At 42.8% G+C, this 17637-nt stretch overlaps 1 protein-coding gene across 6 annotated transcripts in view; it reads right to left on the reverse strand.

The window, feature by feature from the left end:
* Positions 1 to 267: 267 nt before the first annotated feature.
* Positions 268 to 17637, reverse strand: part of LOC127571321 (copine-9-like) — a 324183-nt gene continuing 306813 nt past the window's right edge. For all 6 annotated transcript variants that reach the window (XM_052017597.1, XM_052017598.1, XM_052017599.1 and 3 more), the window contains 3 exons: positions 15764 to 15821; positions 2667 to 2740; positions 268 to 745 (listed from right to left, as the gene is read on the reverse strand). In XM_052017597.1, coding sequence (XP_051873557.1) covers positions 554 to 745; positions 2667 to 2740; positions 15764 to 15821 — 324 coding nt within the window. In that variant the 3' untranslated portion in view covers positions 268 to 553. The remainder of the gene's footprint in view (positions 746 to 2666; positions 2741 to 15763; positions 15822 to 17637) is intronic.

A 17637-nucleotide genomic window follows, 5' to 3' on the forward strand; every position in this document is an offset into this window, starting at 1 on the left:
GAAATACAAAATCAATACTAACTTATCAAAAAGCAAAGATATTCCTCCTCAACTGCCTCTGTCAAATACCGATTATAGAACCCAGCTTTACGATGCAGCAACATGGTGGTTACCATTGCCACTGCTGTTTGAACAAATATGACAGTAACACAGTGTAAACATTGAAAGCTCATTTACAGACAACTGGAGGACGAGAGCGTAATTATTTGTGACAGCTCAAAGCAGGACAGAGTAAAGCACAGAATGAAATGTTGTCTGAGTTAGAGACAAGGAGGATATAGCTGTAACCAAGCCATAGACCTGAAGTGATAGATGGATCTCATCCAGCAAGTTTCCATTATTTCCATTCAATCACCCATGAAGACCACGATGACATCAGCAGCTGGAATAAATATGGCCGATATTTGTATAATGGAACAGGGGCAAGTTCAACAACTGTCCGTCTCCCTCCCTCTCTCTCTCTCTCTTTCAAACACGTGTACATAGAAGTTCCAATAGGAATTATATTAAAAGCAGTCTATAAATACAACAATCAAAGAGAGAGTGCACTTCCTCAGATCCTTGTGTGAAATGATTGCTGTGAGGCAGATGTGTAAGAGGGAGGGGCTGGCCGTGGCTTTAGGTCTCTTGTCTTCATGTAGGAGAGCAGCTGATCTGGGATTTCTGCTAAAACATCCTTGGCAAGCCGAGCCATACTCAAAACCTGGTTTCCAGAGCGATCAACATAATCTCGGAATGGGACAAACTGAAAAAGAGGTCATAGCAATGGAGGTAAAATTGGTGTGACTAATACATCAAAAGGAGTCTAAAACACATTTGAATAAAGTGGTCATCAATGTTTCATTTATTTCTGTGCTTGAATTATTTCTTTGGCCTTGAATTCCTTTAGCTCCTGTGATAAGAGCTCACTTGGTGCTGTCACTGAAGCAGTATTTCCAGCTTCCTACCTCACACTTCCCCAAGCATGTTCACCAGACTGCACAGTAGAGGATTCAAGGAGAACCTTGGCACAACGGCTGAGTCTTCAGCTCCAAGTTTTCACGGGGAGGCATGAGGCAAGTTGGGGCTGCCATTTTTCTCAGCTATCTTCATGGAGGTTTCATCATTTGGCTTCTACTCTCACCATTCCCCCTCCCTTCTACTCTCACCATAGGTCATGCAGCATCCTCATTAGCATTTCTACTCACCATTTTCCCTTCCTCCAATATAGCTGCTCAAAGGAAATAATTTTTTAAAAAACTATTATTTTAATATTCCCTGTTTATTCTTCTTGAGACACAAGCAGCAGTGGCCTGGAAATTAAACCTTTATTCCTGGAGACACCAACATAATCCTCAAGGGTTACCAATCTCAGTCCAGGTAGACAACTGCTGTGTCTAAAGCTTCCCATCCCTGATCTTAGTCTGACTGGCCTGCAGCTTGCAGGTCCATCCCTCTTCCCTTTCTTAAACAGGTGGAAACATATCCAATCTTCCAACCCCACATCCAAGGAGGAATGGAAGATTGTGGCCAGCACTTCCACAATTTCTGTTTTTCCTTTGCCTCAGTAGCCTAGTTCTCAGAGTGGGAACTTGTCTACTGGAGGCCGGGCTGCCTTTAAGCACTACCTCTTTATTTAGTCCTATCAGTACTGTACTGCCACCTCTTATTATTATGTTGACAGCATGCTGTTCTCAGGTAAAGGCAGATGGCATGCTCATTTTGCACCACGGCCCATGCTCTCAGCCACAAGTTTATCTCCTTTTGGGTCTATAATTGGCTCCATCTTTCCTTGACTACTCCAAATATTCTTCATATCTTTACAGAAGATTTCCCTTTTCATGTCAGCCCACTCATCCTCAAAAAGCCTTTCTTACTCCTTTCTTGGATCCCGTCTAGCTTTGGCTCTGTATAATACGACATACAAATTTTAAAAACCTTCTTCCTCTTTTCTTAAATCTCTTTATCTTTAGTTATTCAAGGGCCTCTAGCATTAGATGTCAGTCCATTCTCCTATGGCAATGCACCTAACACCAACCCGAGCCATCTTTTCTTTGAAGGCTTCCCATTGTTTAATTACTGTTTGGCTTTGCAGTTGTTTCCAGCTCACTTGGGATTGTCCTGTTTAATAGCTGTCATTAGGTTAGGAGTTTTTACACTTGGTTATATTGCGTCCTTTGCTATAATATTCTAAAATTTATCTACAACTACTCTAGCCTGATGATACTTTGATCAAAATTCTCCAATGCTCTCTCAATGAAACATGCTTTGATACGTTATCACCTTCAGCCAGATCTGCCATTGCTTTACTCTTGACTGTCTCAAAGAATAGTGGTCGAGCAAAATTTCTTGGTTGCTTTCCAGGAATATCTCCAACTCTTTCTCCAAAAGTTTTGGTCAAATTCTCAGATGGAGACAAGAGACTGGAGATGCTGGAAACCTGAAGCAACACACAAAGGCGCTGGAGGGACTCAGTGGGTCAGGCAGCATCTATGGAGGGAAATGGACAGTCGACGTTTCGGGTTGGGACCCTTCATCAGGATTGGCCTGTCCTAATGAAGGGTCCCGACCCGAAACACCCACTGTCCCACAGAGTTCCTCCAACTCCTTTGTATTGTGTCAAATTCTCAAATGCAGGATTTGAACACTCATTCCATTAGTTATATAATAACATGAACACTCATTACCTGGACAATATCACGTTCTGCATAACGACCCCGAGAGGAGATTCGAACTTCGTCTCCGTCGAGCTCTTCCATTGCTGTAAAAGAGCAGGGTAAATGAAAGGATTTTCTTTCCCTCCCTCCCTGACCACAGCCATTAAAACCCCTCATAGAGGATGTTTGTTGTATCCTTTACCAGCAAAGATCACCCAATATCATACCTGTTTCTCTCTTATTAACCGACTACCTTTCAGGAGAGAATTATATTAATGTCACAGTGAAGATAGCACCAAAGATATTGCTGAAAGAGATTAAAAATTCACCCCAACTCAATAGACAGTTAAACTACTGTATACCACCAGTCACCAATCAGAGGAATATTCCATTCCAACATAAGATCCACTCTTGCAGCCAAAAACATTAGCTGAAGCTCTGGATGGAAACTACTTTGCAATGTACCAGCAGCCATCCCAATTCAATCTAACTACTTTTCAAGTCTCACCCCAAGTTCTGCCTCTCATTTAAAAGGATAAAGGTAAGCTGTGGAAGTGTATATAGTTTCAGTACTTGCTTGCGTCCTCAGTGATGTGCCATCTACCGCAGCCACAGCTGTGATCTCAAAAACAGGGAATGCTTAGAGGGATATGGGTCAAACACAGACAACTGGGACTAGCTTAGATGGGCATCTTGGTCAGCATGGACGAGTTGGGCCGATGGACCTGTTTCTGTGCTGTATGACTCGGAGCAAACAGAAAGCTGCCATTGCCAGGTGTTGTCAAGGTGACCATGACAATGAACATTTGTGTATCTGGCATCTTCCATAGAACACTACAGCACAGTACAGGGCCTTTGGCCCACAATATTGTGCTGACATTTTATCCTGCTCTAAGATCTATCTAACCCTTCCCTCCCACATAGACCCCCTTTTCTCTGTCATTCATGTGTCTATCTAAGAGTCTCTTCAATGTCCCTAATGTTTCTGCCCCCCACAACCTCTGCAGGCAGTGCATTCCATGCACCCACCACTCTGTGTAAAAACTTACCCCTGATATCCCCCTTATCCCTTCCTCCAATCACTTAAAATTATGTCCCCTTGTGTTAGCCATTGTCACTCTGGGAAAAAGTCTCTGACTGCCCACTCGATCTATGCCTCTTAACATCTTGTACACCTCTATCAAGTCACCTCTCATCCTCCTTCTCTCCAAAGAGAAAAGCCCTAGCTCACTCAACCTATCCTCATAAGACATGCCTTCTAATCCAGGCAACATCCTGGTAAATCTCCTCTGCACCCTCTCTAAAGCTTCCACATCCTTCTTATAATGAGGCGACCAGAACTGAACACAATACTCCAAGTGTGATCTAACCAGAGGTCTATAGAGCTTCAACATCACCTCGCGGCTCTTGAATTCAATACCCCGACTAATGAAGGCCAACATACCATACTCCTTCTTAACAACCCTATCGACCTGCACGGCAACCTTGAGGGATCTATGAACCTGGACCCCAAGATCCCTCTGTTCCTCCACACTGCTAAAAGTCCTGCCATTAACCTTGTATTCTGCCTTCAAATTCAATCTCCCAAAGTGTATCACTTCACACTTTTCCGGGTTGAACTCCATCTGCCTCCATTTCCATCTCCAGTTGGAGATGTTTGCAATGTCTTGCAGCTCTGCGCAACGTTGTGTCAGGTCACAGAGAATCTCTTTTCAAAGACAGATGATCGCTTTTCCTTCTCACCAGAGACAAGCAGAAGAGAGCACACAGCTTTGAGAGAGCTGTAGATTTTCCCACGGGTGCAGGGCTCCACTGACTGCATGCTGAGCACATTTGCAGGCTGCAGCTCAACCTTCTCCTGCACTGGAACTAGTAGGGATTCCATTCCCTCCAGTTGCAGTGTGAACAAAGACAGTGAGCTATGCAGGAAAATACAAAACTATGCATTTTCCTGCATAGTTCACTGCCTGTGTTTTGTGAGGAAAAATGAAAAAGTCACAATGCCTCCATTCTGCACCAGTCCACTGTGCCAGCTGCCTTTGAGTCACCATGTTACATCAAAGGGTGGACATTGGCCAACATGGACTAACCACAGACAGCATGGCCAATGAGCCATTGCACAGCATGCAAACAGCCAAAAGCATGAAATGTGATAGAACAGCTCATTGGGATGCTGTGACATTGGCCTGGACTACTCAGGAAGAGTTCCACATTACCCAGCAGAGAAAGGTTGCCAAGGTTCATGGTGCTGCACGATCTCACCATCACTAGTTCTTTCCATCAGCTCACCAGTGATTGCAGATGAGGCAGATGATGAAGAGGAACAGTGACGATAACGTGGACAAGCCCCTTTCTGACCAGTAATTGCAATCCCCACACCCCTTTCATCATAACTCCCAGCTCCTCTGTCACTCACTCTCCTAGCTGTAACTGCACCCACAACACAAAAGCAAAAGTCACCACAAAATAAACATTAATGAACAAAATTGTGCCACATTCCACAGGGGTGAACTCATCAATCTCATGCATTCTCCTACTGACTGAGTTCCCTTGCGCAGTGCCATTTTATTGTGGTGGTGGAAGGATGCTGATTTCAGTGATGGAGACTGGCAGATGCCTTAATCTTGAGCTACTCTGAGCCTACAACACCTTAACATGTATTACGTCCTTCCAATACGAGTGGCAGCAATTAAGACGGGCTAGCTGATAGCAAAGAGTGGGTGCAGACGTTGCCTAAGGAATAACCAAGACACAAGCAAAACTTACTGAGGTCCAGTAAAATCATTCACAACAAGGGAACTGTTCAATTCAATGAGATTTGCAGAAACAGAGAAAATTGGGGATCATTTTAAACCCTTCGAACAGGTAAGCTTGAGTTTAGTTGACAGCTAAAATTACTAAAAAAAATCAAATCCATAGCAATAAAATGCTGGAAACACTCAGCAGGTCTGGCTGCATCTGTGGAAGGAGAAAAAAAAGTTAACGTCATAGATCAAAGTTCTGATGAAGGGTTTTTGACCTGTAAAGTTAACGCTGCTTCTCCTTCCACAGGTGCTGCCTGACCTGTTGAGTGTTTCCAACAGAACAAAAGGTAGGTTGTCATCTTCTCTCAAGAAGTGAGTGGTTTGGTAAAAATCACATGGCCATCTTAACAATATTTTGATTTTTATCTTCTGTGGGCTGGGATTCCCAGATGGTGCAAAATGCAACAGGTAAAAGGAGGGCTTAACTAAAGGAGGGAAACCCATCAAGAGTATTTAAACACTACTTGTGACAAGCAGGAGCAGGGATGTTTCCCTTTAAACCTGTGTTTTACACTGCCATGAACACAGATTGTAGAACAGAGGGTCCTAGGAGTTCAAGTACATAGTTCTCTGAAAGAGGCATCACTGGTGGTGAAGATGGCGTTTGGCACACTGGACTTCATCAGTCAGGGCATTGAGTATAGTAGTTAGGATGTTATGTTTCAGTTGTACAAGGTGTTGGTGAGGCCGCACCTGGAGCTTTGTGTACAGTTTTGGTTAACCTGTTGTAGGAAAGATGTCATTAAGCTGGAAAGAGTGTAAAGAAAAGATTTATGAGATATGTTGACAGGACTCAAGGGCCTGGGATATAGGGAGAAGTTGGGCAGGCTAGGACTTTATTCATTGGAGTGTAGGAGACTGAGGGTGTATAAAATCATGAGGGGCATAAAGAGGCTGAATGCACATACTCTTTTTCCCGGGGAAAGGGAACCAAAAACTAGAAGGCATGGGTTTAAAGTGAGAGGGGAAAGATTTAAAAGGGAGACACAAAAGATTGCAGATGCTGGAATCTGGAGCAACAAACAATCTGCTGGAGGAATTCAGTAGGTCGAGCAGCATCTGTGGGAGGGAAGGAATTGTCAACGTTTCAGGTTGAAACTCTGGATCAGGACTGGTTTTAAAACTGGATTTAAAAAGGACCTCAGGGACAACTTCTTCCCACAGAGGGTGGTGCGTATATGGAGCGAGTTGCCAGAGGAAGTTGGTTGAGGCAGGTACAATAACAACATTTAAAAGACATTTGGACAGGTACAGGTTTAGAGGGATGTCGGCCAAACGCAGGCAAATGGGACTGGCTTGGCTTAATGGGCATCTTGGTTGGCATGGACAAGTTGGGCCGAAGGGCCTGTTTCCATGCTATATTACTCCATCCCCCCCAAACTCCCGTGATTTCCTCACTGTGGCCCTCATCCTCATCACTTCTTTACCACTCCACACCACCTCCCCTCTCGCCCCCACAATCTTTAGACTGCTCCCACGATTCTTACATTCTCCCCATAACCAATGAGTACCATGCTGCCTGATTGGCTGCTGTGGCTGTTGTGTGGCTGAGTGGTTGGAAATGTGTGTAAACTGTACAATTTGAGTGTGAGCCTTGCAGCGGTGCAGGGAATGGCAGCATGCAGTGCAGCATATAAATGCTAGATATGGATCCTGACTGAGATTGTTTCTTGGTGAGTCAGTGGGATGGAGTGAATTGTGTAGGCAGAAGGGATTAGTTTAGTTAGGCATTGAGTTACTAGTTTAATTAGTTCAGCTGTGTGGGCTGAAGGGCCTGTTCCTGTGCTGTACTGTTCTATGTTCTGGCAGATACAGGATTATCTCCCCATTCTACCTAGTCCAGAATGGTAGGTCTTGACTTAGGACATAGAACATTACAGCACAATACAGGCCCTTTGGCCCATAATGTTGTGCCAACATTTTGTCCTGCTCTAAGATCTATCCAACCCTTCCCTCCAACAGAGCCCTCCATTTCTCTATCACTCACGAGTCTCTTAAACGTCCCTAATGTACCTGCCCCCACAACCTCTGTCGGCAGTGCGCTCTACACACCCACCACTCTGTGTAAAAAAACTTACCCCTGACATCCCCTTTATATCTTCCTCCAATCACCTTAAAATTATGCCCCCTCGTGCTAGCCATCGGTGCCCTGGGAAAAAGTCTCTGACTGTCCACTCAATCAATGCCTCTTATCATTTTGTACACCTCTATCAAGTCACCTCTCATCCTCCTTCTCTCCAAAGAGAAAAGCCCTAGCTCACTCAACCTATCCTCATAAGACATTCTCTCTGATCCAGGCAGCATCCTGGTAAATTTCCTCTGCACCCTCTCTAAAGCTTCCACATCCTTCCTTTAATGAGGCGACCAGAACTGAACACAATACTCCAAGTGTGGTCTAACCAGAGGTCTATAGAGCTGCAACGTTACCTCGCAGCTCTTGAACCCAATAGCCCGACTAATGTAGGCCAACACACCATACACCTTGAGGGATCTATGGACTTCTTCACAGTTACCCAGGCTGGTATCAGCTGAAAGATGCTGGGTGGTATCTAATCCAACTAACAATGCACTACCCTTTTGAGAGGTGAAGACCAACCTTAAGCAGTGCAGGCTTGTTTTAACTGGTTCCTCATAGTTCGACCCTGCTGAAGTTTCCTGCCAACAAAGTACCAATCGGTTCATACTGATTGGATGCTGCAGTCATAATTAGCATTAAGCACGACTATGGTTGATACCTTCACAGATCATTAACTCTTGCCCTTCACTGGGGACTTTTGAATTTTGTGCCCCAGGAGTTCAATACATTTTTAGAACATATCACTGAATTCTCTTCAGACTGTTCAAGCAAAATAAACAGAATACTTTTTCCAAAAGTAAAGTAAGGGATCAGTGTGGCTCAAAACGTCGCCAGCTCTTCTTACTCAGTTACATGGACTGAGTCTTCTCTAAATACCTCAGTAGGTGAATGCTGCCCTGCTGATTTCTGGAAGCCAGTGAAAAGCAGGTTCGATTCTTGCTTTGAGCAAAAGCAGCAGTAGGTATCAGCATTCTGCTAGAAGCAGTACACCTTAGCCAAGAAAGTCAATCAAGAATCAATTCACTAATTATCAGGACCATGGTATTTTTCTGGGTATCAGCTGTGTCCAAATTTAGGGTAAGCTTGATGGATCTTGCAAGCCAGTAGCAAGGTATACAAGTGTAAAAATAACCATGAATGAGCTGATGGAAGCAGGGAGGTTTTTTACAACCAATGGAGATCAATCTCAGAGGACACAAGGTCTTTATATCCGAGTAAACCTGTTAATAGAATTTTTCAGGTTAATAATTAAGTTCAATACCAGTCCCCTTTATTCTGAACTTCTTTATTGTTCTTCAAATACTCATCTCGTTTCCATACAGAAGCTGTTAGGGCACTCTGCTTCCACTAGAGTTCCCTGTATTTTGCCTCTGATATTAACTTGAAGGCCAGGGTGGAGGAACAACAGGTTTCCTTCACGTCCCATTGAATTTAATGGCAGTGAGGGAGCAGAGAAGGAGGCAGAGCTAATGTGGGCTGTGGCTGTGTGAATCCATTGGAGGGTTGGTCATTTGGTGAGGGCAAGGACATAGATCCTGCAGACAGAAGAAATGTAGGTATTGGGGTGAACTCTGCAGATGGAAGGATGGGTGTAGAAATGGATGGGCTGCCAATGGTTCATCAGAAAGTCGGGAAGGGTATTGATTCCAAGTGTTTGAGGAAGGGATCAAAGTTGTCTATTGGTAGGCAATTGAAAGGGGGAGGGAGTGAGGAACTGGAATCAGTTGGCACTTGCTTTCTGGAACCAACAGTTCCAGGATACCTCCACCGATCAAAGAGCAATATGATATAGTCTCACTGTAATATTTCCATAACCAAGGCAGCTCCTGGAAGCAGTGTGGATATTAAGTACTATTCTGCCTCTTTTAAAACCAGAAACAGGTTTTAATTTTCAACATATTTACAAACACACCAAATTTTGTTGGGAGGGAATGGGGGAGAGAGGCAGGGGTAGTGGGAGGATAAAATTCTCCTCCTAGCTAAAAGAATTCCCCAGCCTCTTCCTTAATGTTCTCTTAATGATCTGATATTTATGTGTTTTTTAAGTTATGGACCACTATTTTCCCTTATTATCAAAGCACTTTCATAGATGCCTTCTCCAAGACAGAAGAGTGAAACAAGATAAACTGAAGGTCTATGTAGCAGGCATCAGTTAAAAAAAAATTCTAATTGTTGGAGAGTAAACTTCTCTACTTATGTTAGATTTGTTAAATACTTTGGTAAATGAAGCGAGAAGTTACTGCACATCTATTAAAAGGCAATACTCAGGGAGAAGGAATTCCACACAGACCTAGAGACACAGACGACAAAGCAGACGTCATTCAGGACTACTCAGCGACACCATGGAGACAACCTTAAGCTGAGGGCCTCACGGGACAATAAGAAACACATTCAGCTGGTACTTGTGGAAACGACCAAACAAGCTTGCTTTGGACCACCTGTGAGCTCCGGTTCCCTCCTGTCATGTTATGAGATTTCCATTGGGCAACATATTTGGATGTTGTACATTAAGGCCCACAACCCAACCTGCTGCTCACAGAGTGACAGCGACTGGAGATGCACAGCAAGTACAACTAATTTAAACTTGATGGCATCTCCTCTCCTATCTTAATAGAATTGCAGTTCTTGACCAAGTGATAAGTGTATTACAAATGGCTGGTGTTAAACAACGTAGTCTGGAGGCTTAGGGGAAAACGATCACGTCTCCTGAAAATCAAACTTTTGAACAGAAAATTATCACCTTTAATATCTTTGTTTCTCTTCAAATTCTTATTCAGGGAACATCATTTTTATGATCACTGTCCCCAGGTGAAGTGCTATGTTCCAATCATCGGGTTTCTTATGATACCCACTGCAAATTATACACCAGTTTGGGGAGTGAGTGTCAGTAAATGTTTAACCAGAGCACACGGTGATTTGAAACCCATCTGTACATCATGTAACTCACACACACACGGTAGATTTTTAGATATTAAGGGAATCAAAGTGTATGGAGTTAGAGCATGAAAGTAGAGTCGAGCTATTGAATTGTAGAACAGGCATGAGAGCTGAATGACCTACACATGCGACCATCCACAATAATCCCATTTACCCGGTCTTAGTCCATAGCCTTCTATGGCTCGGCAATTTAAGTGCTCATCTAGATACTTCTTAAATGTCATAAGAGAACCTACTCAAGCAGTGTGTTCCAGATTCCAGCCACCCTCTGGGTGAAAAGGTTCTTCCTCAAATCCCCTCTAAACCTCCTCCTCCTGAATGTAATCTTATGTCCTCTAGTGGGGAAAGGTTTCCTACCATCTACCTGCCTGTACCCCTTATAACGTTGTACACCTCTATCAGGTCTCCCCTCAGCCTCCTCCGCTCCAATGGAAATCAACCCAGAGTATGCAGTTTCTCATCATAACTGAAATGCTCCATCCCAGGCAAACTTCTGGTGAATCTCTGCTGGATCTTCTCCAGCTCAACCCTCCCCATTTGCAATTAGTGAATGCAGAATGGCAGGTTTCTAACGCCACAAACAACACGGAGAATGCGCTATTTTTCTAGAACTCCTGTTTTTACCTCCAACTTATATTTGTAACAATCAAACAATTTTTTTTCAGCAGAATTCCCTGTAGGCTAGCCCCACCCAACTGTGGACGGAGAGGACATGAACAGCAGATTGGATGGAGAGCCAAGACAGGTTATCCTTCACAGGTTGTAGATTAATTGGAGTCCTGTATTGGCTGTCAGTCATACCTGTAAATGTAGAAGAGAGTCTGGCTGGAAGGCAGCCAAGCTGACTACCCTTTCATCAAAACAGTCACACTAAATTGACAAGCAAAAAATAGCACCTTACTGCTCTATTCTCATGTGAAAGCTGCTGCTGAAACAGTGCCCCAGCCTCGGGCTTGAAACCAACAAATCTAATTAAAAAGTCTAAAAACTCGCTGCTACTTGTGCACAAGCTGGCAGCTGATTATACCTGCTGCTCTAGGGAGGAGAGGAAGACACCAAACAGGGTTTGCTTCCAGGCTATCAGTGAACTTCAAAGGCAGATTGCTTTTCCTTATTGATAGTCAACAAGGACGACTTGTCTTTATTCATCCCCAATTCCCAACTAAATGCAGGAAGCATTGTGAGAAGTTACAGTGGCAATAATGCACAGGAAGTTGGGAGATTTGCATAGGAACAAGACAAATTAATTGGAGGAATGAAAAACCTTATTATTACAATCCCTTTAATCGTTCCCAGTTTAAAATTACTTCGTAATATTCTGTTTTTATCAGTGGTAATCCTGCCTGCACCTAACTTATGATAATCAGCAAATAAGTTAGCACCAACTCCACTCTTATATCTTAGTCTGTCCAGCATTCACCTCTGACCATTCAGCTGTTAGCCCCATATGGAAGTGTCCCAAGGGTCAGTATTGTAACAGCCTGCAAGGAGCTGCAGCCACATTTTAGGGCACAATGGGTTGTTATTGTCTGCAATGTTGCAAGAAAGCTTTGGATGCATTTTCCAACCCCACCATCGAAAGTATCTACATGAGGTGCTGTGTCAAGAAGGCAACATCTATAAAAGATCCCCACCATCCGGGCCATGCCGTCTTCTCACAGCTACCATCAGGCAGGAGGTACAGAAGCCTGAAGCCCCACACCACCAGGTTCAAAAGCAGTTCCTTCCCTTCAACCAATTGGCTCTTGAACCAACCTGCACAACCCTAATCAGTACCTCAGTATAGCAACACTATGATCACTTTGCACTTCAATGGGCTTTATTTTTTTTGTTCTAATTGTGTTGTCTTATGTAATCTTGTAGAATTTATGTTTATGTTTCTCTTGTGAATGTTGTGACTCTAATGCTATGTGCCTGTGATGCTGCTGCAAGTAAGTTTTATATTGCACCTCTGTATACATGTACTTGTGCATATGACAATAAACTCGACTTTGACTTTGACTGAGGATGCTGTTGCAACCAATGAAACTGTTTTACCCTGTCTTGTTGCTCTGCATGAGATCACATTGGCCTCCTTTAGCCTTCTTTCAGCAAGAGCATTACAAGGGTTGATTGGAGGACTTCTAGAGAACCATCTAACACTGCATTAAGCACCCAAACATACCAGCAATACCACGGGGTCTGTCGTCCCAGCTACGTGAGGTAGAACCTCCATTATCACCAAATATCTGCTGAAGGGATGTCTGACTACCTCAATTTGCAGATACATTTGAGGTGGATACAGATCATCTTTCATGCTGCCTCACATTATCCACAGGTTCTCCCTTCTCAAATAATTCAGAGCTAAATTCCCATTGGAAAACCTATAGACCAATAATGGTGTTAGGAGAACAAAATAAACACTGGCACAATGACTAATTGAAAATTAAGTGCCAGCCTAAAATAACAGCGTTCAGTTACTTCAGCATTACAAATATATCTTCCAAACTTGTTTACCAAGTGTAATTAAAATCTGGCATCCTGCATGTCAAAATGGACAGGAATATCATGGAGAATGTAATGCCCCAAATTTATCGGAAGATCTCCTATGACTGAGGCAGTGGTTTCCACTGTCATAGAACCATAGAGCAATACAGCACGGATACAAGCCCTTCAGCCCAACAAGTCCATGCCAACCTATCTAGTCCCAATTTCCTGTGTTCGTCCCATATTCCTCTGAACCTCGCCCCTCCATGTACCTATCCAAGTGCTTCTTAAATGATTCTATTGTACCTTCCTGAACCACTTCCTCTGGCAGTTCTTCCATATACTCACCACCCTCTATCTGAAAAAGTTGCCCCTCAAAGTCCCTTTTAAATCTTTCCCCTCTCACCCTAAATCTGTGCCCCCTAGTTCTGGCATCCCCTACCCTGGGGAAAAGACTGCTACCATTCACCTTATCTATGCCTCTCATGATTTTATAAACCTCTATAAGGTCATCATCATTCTCCTACATTCCGAGGAATAAAGACCTAGCCTGGCCAACCTCTCCTTATAACTCAGGCCCTCTAGTCCTGGTGACGTCCTTGTAAATCTTTTCTGCACTCTTTCCAGTTTAACCATGTTTTTCTCATAACAGGGCGACCAAGACTGTACACAGTACTCCAAGTGCAGCCTCACCAACGACTTATACAACTGCATCATAATATCCCAACTCCTAAACTCAATGCCCTGACTGATGAAGGCCAGTGTGCTAAATGCCTTTTTCAGCACCCTGTCTACCTGTGATGCCGCTTTCAACAAACTATGCACTTGTACTCCTAGGTCCCTCTGTTCCATTACACTCCCTAGTGCCCTGCCATTCATAGTATAAGTCCTACACTGGTTTGACTTTCCAAAATGCATCACCTCACACTTATCTGTATTGAAATCCATTTGCCCTCCTCGGTCCACTTCCCTAACTGATCAAGATCCCCCTGTAATCTACGATAACCTTCTTCACTATCAACAACACCTCCTAATTTTGTGTCATCCGCAAATTTACTGATCAAGCCTTGTGCATTTGCATCCAAGTCATATATATATAAAAATAACGAATAACAAGAGTCCCAACACCGAACCTTGCGGCACACCAGTCGTCACTGACCTTCATTCCAAGGAACTCAGTGTCCTACAACTTGAATGTCTGTTGGAGCCCACAATGGAGAGAATTCTTGTGAGGTTATTGGTTTCTCGATGCTGCAGTTAGCATTTCAAAGGCATCACAGTGTACAACAAAATAACACTCTGCTGAATGCGACATGAATATTCAGCAGCCACCCATCAGAGTACTCCCCCAGCCGAGGACCTGCCTTCTAGTTGGTTCAAAGTTGCATTCTGCCACTGCACCCCACCCCATTTCCGGGCTTAAAATATTTACGTGAGGTCCAATTCTGAAGGAGGTTGGACCTTTACACTAGAACCATTGGAGGGGATAGTGCAGACCCTGCATATCACCCATCTGCTGTGTATCTCGTACTGGAAATGTTCCTGACAATGTAGCCCACCTCCAGTATTGCACCGAAGTGCCTGCATATCAGATTACAAGTGAATTTGAAGCCTACACTGAGAGGTATGAACGCTACTGTTGACAATGATGGGAATAAAACATATCCAGGCCCTTCTCTGACAGCTAAGGAGGCCAATGATCAACCTGGCATGATGGTGAGCCATGGTTCATACTTCAGTCTGAGATTGAATCCATGGTCCATGCTGGTAGTTGATTTCAGAACACTGGTCCACGTGTTAAGGCTCAGGTGGGGAGGGGAAATGTCCTTGCTGGTGAGTTAAAATAGCACTGAGTGTGTTCATAGTGCTCCTCAAGTCAAGTATCTGCAACAGCGACACTCCTGGAGAAATCTAAGATGACCATGCAGGAAAGGCAGCAGAGGACTGCTGTTGACCTAGGACTTTACAGCCACATCACTGCCATTTTCAGGGCATGGCAGGAGAAAATTGGAAAAATAAATGTATGCATTAAAAACAAAAATAACTAAAGCTAATGTAAATGGACATTTAAGAGACTCTTAGATAGACACATGAATGATAGAAAAATAGGGGGCTATGTGGGAGGGAAGGGTTAGATGGATCTTAGAGCAGAATAAAATGTCAGCACAACATTGTGGGCTGAAGGGCCTGTACTGTGCTGTAGTGTTCTATGTTCTATGAATCAGAATATTTTGCAGCAGTTATAAGATTTTTTTGTACAGGAGGTTTAGCGACGGGATTCTGTGAAATATAGAAGGGCCTGAGGTGAGACATCTTTCCCAGGTGATAATGCTCAGAAATCCTTACTGAAAGAGCTATCTGTGGATTTCAGATTTAAATTCGATGGGGTTGAAAAATGGGCAGAGGTTGTCTCTTGATTGGGCATGCTCAAATTCCTGTCCACTGAAGTACGGAGGAAGGTTAGGCAACCAATTTGCAAAAAAACTTGGTCGCTTAATTTATAAAGTTGAATTGGATTTCCACTGCCTCTCAGTGCTGAGGCATCCTGTACAAAGGGGCAAATGACAAGATATTATACAACTGTGGGGCACTCTTAGTAAACGAAACTCTAACTGAGACCTATCTTTCACAGGGTTCCTGGTGGATGGATGGAAGGTTGACCCTAAAAAGGTGGAAATATGTTACAATAAATGTCAGTGGCTCTGTAAAAGTCTCCTGAAAGATCTGTCAGAACATCAACCAGTTGATGTGATCTCCTTCACACGGTTGGAACCTGCTCATAACAACAGGTGAACTCAGTACATTTTCTGCAGTGACTCCATAGATGCTGAAGAAATACTCACCATCAAACTCCGCAGGTCCCACTCCAACGATGATGATTGACATTGGAAGCACTGAAGCCTGTTTAATTCGAAGATGAGGCAGTATAAGTAATCCCGTCTTCCATAGGATTTTCATACAAACCACAGCTAGGCATGAAAATTAATTGATGTTTTAAACTTAATTCTTGTTTATTTTAATTGTTCTGCTAAAATATTAAATTATGGGTATTATAGCAATTGCATTATTGACTAGTAAACCAGAGAATATGATACTAAGTGCCACAATGGCATTTTGAGAACTTGAACCCATTTTTAAAAATCTGTAAATAAAAAAGCAGGCACAATAAAAGTTATTACATCAGATCCTAATAAAAATCCATATGATTCATTCATGTCCTTTAATGAAGAAATGCTGTATCCTTATTTAGTCTGACCTTCGTGTGGCTGCAGTTCCACGCAAATCCAGTTGCTTTAGTTGCATTGAATCTCTACTGTGGTTCAAGAAGGCAGCTCACAAGCTCCTTCTCATGTTAGGGATATTAGCATGTTAAATCCCACATTCTGGGAATGAATTAAAAAAAACCTTTGCCCCCTGGCTTATTCTGCACCAACCATCAGTTCATGATGTGCATTTTGTCTATGAGAAATACAGTACTGATTTTCTTATTTCCCAATTAACTAACAAAAATTTTCACTCAGTGAACTTGTGATTACCTTCTGCTTCAAGTGTTCATAACCTTACACCGATGACATGGAGCACAAAGGCTACCTGTATCTGTCTTTGCAGGAATAAAGTTTCAAAACTGGTTGTGGTAAGCCAAGCCTTTCCTTTTACATATTTCAACAAAATATCCAACATAACAGAAATAATTCCAATACAGAAAGAGATTCACTCTTAACCTTTGATTATTATTCTATATTTATAAAATCTGATTCCTTCTTACTTTTAAACTGATGCTTCATCTCCATATAAGAAGCCATCTTCACTTGTTACTTATGAAATCTATTATTTCAGTGGCCTGACTGGAAACAGATGGTGACCCCACCCATTGAACTCTGCCTCCTATTTATGAGGGTTAAGTCAATGTGGGAATGATTAGTTGATAATGGCCAATTGCCTGAAAATAAAACCACACGTGGCTTTGAATCTGATTTGAACCAAATGCACCCAGCACAACCAGAACTTGTTCAAGTCAAAGACCTGTTTTATGCTTCATCCAATTTTACTCAATATTGAAGACAATAGACATCTGACCGGAAGTTATCACATTCCCGCTGGGGAGTGTTAAGTTAAAATTAGACCTAAATATTTTACTTCTTTCCGTTCTAAAGAATTTAACCTTCCCAAATGTTGATGTTTTAGGTCCAATTAGGTATTTTCTGAATGTGTACCCAAATTGTGTAATAAAAGGACTGAGCACCTCTAGTTGTTCTTCCATTCACCAAATCTGTCCTCCGAAGAGAAATTCTGGTGCAGTGGTGTTACACTGAGGTCATTAAATTACAATTTTGACCCAAATTCTTAAACAAGGAAGCAAAGAGGAGAGAAAAGTTGTGGAACCATTTGCAGTTTTAACTTTAAATTGAAGTTGCTCAGAGTATTTCTTCACCACATGCTTTCCTGATCTATTTCCTCCCATGAGCTCCTTATAGTGATAGCTTCTTAGAATTGGGACTAACAATTAAGGGAAGCAGTAGTACCAACCAAGCAACATGCTGTGGTTACAGTACCATGTCTAAGGCTAGGCACTTAGTAGTGAACAGTTCACCTCCTGACTCTCCAAGGCCTTTCCACCATTTACAAAACACAAGCCAGGAGTTTCCTGATCCCTGTCTTTAGAAAAGGTTTCTTTGAATCTAGCCTATCAATTACATCAAAATTCTAAGAAGTCAAT

Source organism: Pristis pectinata, chromosome 6, assembly GCF_009764475.1.
Source record: "Pristis pectinata isolate sPriPec2 chromosome 6, sPriPec2.1.pri, whole genome shotgun sequence".
Classification (NCBI taxonomy): Eukaryota; Metazoa; Chordata; class Chondrichthyes; order Rhinopristiformes; family Pristidae; genus Pristis; species Pristis pectinata.